Below are 3,160 nucleotides of genomic sequence, written 5' to 3' on the forward strand. Positions count from 1 at the left end.
TGTTTCTTGGAGGTGTTATTGCAAAACAACTGACTGCTTCATCTGCTCGTGCATTGCTTTTGCCTAATCTAATGTTCCACTGATGGCTTCTGATATGCATCATGCAGAATTCTTGCTCTCTTTGCTGAAGCGTGGTATGGAACTGTACAAACAGTTCACCAAGCTGCTGATTTTTCTTTCTCGTAGCAAAGCATCTTCAATGCGCTGCACTACGCCGACTACACACAATGACTCTGATGCTATGTTTACAGGCGTATCTTTCCAGTTTCCAAAGCCAGCACACGGCTTTCGGTTCTAAGGTTTGGAGGCTGTCTCTCTGTTGCCCAAGGATGATGTGCTTCTGCCAGTGATTTTCTGATTGCCACACACATGCAGCCTTCTTCATTTTTCGCCCTGCATCTGTAAACACCTTTGGCCCTTTGACTGGCCTTTCAGAACAGAGTGGCCTTTGACCCGTATCGTTCAAGCATCTTCCAAAGAGGCCCTTTGGTCGATTATTATGTACAGTTCCTGTAGAGCCTATCAAGGCTTCTTGCACTTCAATCGAATGCCACAGGAGCCATTCCAAATCATCTCCACGGACCGGGATGCTGATGTCTGCAGCCTCAGCTCCATCTAGTTCAATGATTCTGTCCCTCCTTTTCCTTACCAAAGCTGCTAATGCTTCTGACCAACACGAAATACGATGCCATAGTTGCATTGGCAAAAACTCCCACTCAAGCGTATCTGTGTCCGTCCCCCCTTTTTCTTGCCATTGTAGGATAATGGCAAGGGGAGAAGTGGTGGCGTTGCAGATCAGAAGAGATAATGGCTGATCTGGCAATCGGCGATTACTCCATCCTGTTTGAATCTTACGAGCTACTGCATGCAGGGCAGCCTGTTGTTCTGGTGAACAGGTGCGGGGACTATGTGCCTGGGTGCCATGCAGCCAAGACTGGAAGGGGAGGAGGTCATCATGGTGATGCCAACTAGATTATGAACCCATTGTAAATCTCCAAAAGCCTTTGAGCATCATGCAGGGTACCGATCTGTGCAGTGATGGTTACCTTTTGTGGCCTGATCTGAGCGTCTGAGATGAGCCAACCCAGGTATTTCCATGGTACAGAACGCTGGACCTTTCAGGGGTGACAGTCAGTCCACAGGAGTGCAAATGGTTGATGATCCACTCAATTCACTATCTGTTAAAGCAGATTTGGCAGCAAACAAAATATCATCCATGTGGTGATAAATGAGCATGTGAGACCATCGCTTTCGCACAGGCTGAAGTGCCCAATCCACAAAGATTTGACACATACTTGGACTCTTTCTGGACCCCTGGGGTAAAACTACCCATTGATAGGTTTGGCAGGGGCTGCACGGTTGACAGATGGCAGAGTAAATGCAAACCTCTGTGTATCATCAGGGTGTAAAGGAATTGTGAAAAAACAGTCCTTTAAGTCTATTATATTTGCCAAGTTTGTGGGATCATTGTAGGAGCAGGAAGGCCACTTTGCAGTGCACCCATACCTAACATTTGATCATTAACTTTCGTAAATCATGCAAAAGTCGCCACTTGCCAGATTTTTCAGGATGACAAATATAGGAGTGTTCCACGGGCTTGTGGAAGGTTGAATGTGACCTGCTTTTAGCTGTTCCTGCACTAACTCTTCTGCAATGCGCAGCCTTTCTGAGGTCATCGGCCACTGGTCTACCCACACTGGCTTTTCAGTTAACCATGTAATTTTTAGAATGGGCAGGCTGCCGCCCAGTGGCCGTGGCACAAAATGCTGCTCTGCGTCAGGACCAGTCCCGTTGTGACAAAACATCCTGTCCAATCAATCCTGGTAAAGTGTGTGGAAGTTGCATTACATAAGGTTTAATTACAATTGTTTGGCGTCTTCAAACTGCAAAGTAATTAAGACTTTACTTTGTTTGGTGCTTTTGCTCCTCCCACCCCCACTGCTTGGGCAACTGGAGATTGTAATTCCCATGTTGAGGGCCACATATGTTGATTAATGATGGTGACATCTGCTCCAGAGTCTAGTAATGGTTCTAAACTAATTTGTTGACTGCCCTTTTTCAGTTGAATTTTCGGATATGGTCTTGATTAAGGTCCAGTGTGAAAAACACATCATATCCAGAGGATCCAAAACCTTTATTTCCTCTTACTTTAGCTACTTGGCCTTGTTTTTTGAGTTTTTCATAATACTCTCAATGTGTAAGAAAGTTTTCATAAGGAAGTATTTGTGCAATCTTGCTGCCTTTAGGAATTGTTACAGGTGGTTGTAAAGCACAGGCCATGATTTGTACTTGCCCTATGAAATCTGCATCTATTACATTCGGGTAATGCAATTACTCCTTGTTTGCTTGTTGACGACCTGCCAAGTAAAAGCCCTCGGCTGGAGACTCAGCCCTGAGCACAGGGCCTTTTACTTCAGCTGGAATCAATGTTACCTCTTTGTTGCTCAGGGTTACCTCTACTGTGGTTGCCACGTCCACTCCGAGACTCCTCGGGTGGCTGGGACGCGCTGGTATAGGAAACCGTATTTTCATCTGTGTCGAAGGGCTGTGTTGGGTTGAAGGGGTCTGTACTTGTGTCTTTGTGCGGAGACAGGTCGCGCTGCTCTGCATGTTTCTTGATGGTTTGTGAGCACAGGCAGCGGGCATGAGTGTCAGAGTTACACACATGACACCAAACAGTTTTGGAACAGGTTCGCCGCATATGCCCAAATTCACCGCATGGGAAGCAGGTAGCAGTTTTAATCTTTCTGTTATTTTGACCTTTTATTTTAGCTTGCTTGCCTCTGTTTCCAGACAGAGCAGCTGCAATTACATGACCTTGTTCCTTTAATGTTTCTTTCATCGCTGCCGTGAAGGCGGCTGTCTGATTATTCTGTTCTGCCCGAGTGGCTCTCATAAGCATTTTGTCAACTGGGCTCCCTTGGGTAATGTTGCCAGGATTGCTCTCGTTCTGGCATTTGCTCCTTCAAAAGCGAGAGTGCGGAACATATGTTCCTGGAGTTCAGGAGGCAAATCTGCATTATCTTTTATTGCTGCTGACAGACGGTCTAGGAATAGTCCACAGGGCTCTGTTCTTCCTTGGCGGACAGTGGTCTAAGGTGCAGGTTTTTCTTATCAGGTACAGACAGAAGAGCTCAGTGGGCTAAAGTCTGGGCAATTT

At 46.2% G+C, this 3,160-nt stretch overlaps 1 protein-coding gene across 1 annotated transcript in view; it reads right to left on the reverse strand.

The window, feature by feature from the left end:
• Window positions 1-2,701, reverse strand: part of LOC128783241 (uncharacterized) — a 9,065-nt gene extending 6,364 nt beyond the window's left edge. Inside the window, exon 1 of the mRNA XM_053933880.1 lies at window positions 2,455-2,701. Within this exon, the coding sequence (XP_053789855.1) occupies window positions 2,455-2,701 (247 nt within the window). The remainder of the gene's footprint in view (window positions 1-2,454) is intronic.
• Between the last annotated feature and the right edge of the window lie 459 nt (window positions 2,702-3,160).

This window comes from Vidua chalybeata, unplaced genomic scaffold, assembly GCF_026979565.1.
Source record: "Vidua chalybeata isolate OUT-0048 unplaced genomic scaffold, bVidCha1 merged haplotype W_reject_6, whole genome shotgun sequence".
Classification (NCBI taxonomy): Eukaryota; Metazoa; Chordata; class Aves; order Passeriformes; family Viduidae; genus Vidua; species Vidua chalybeata.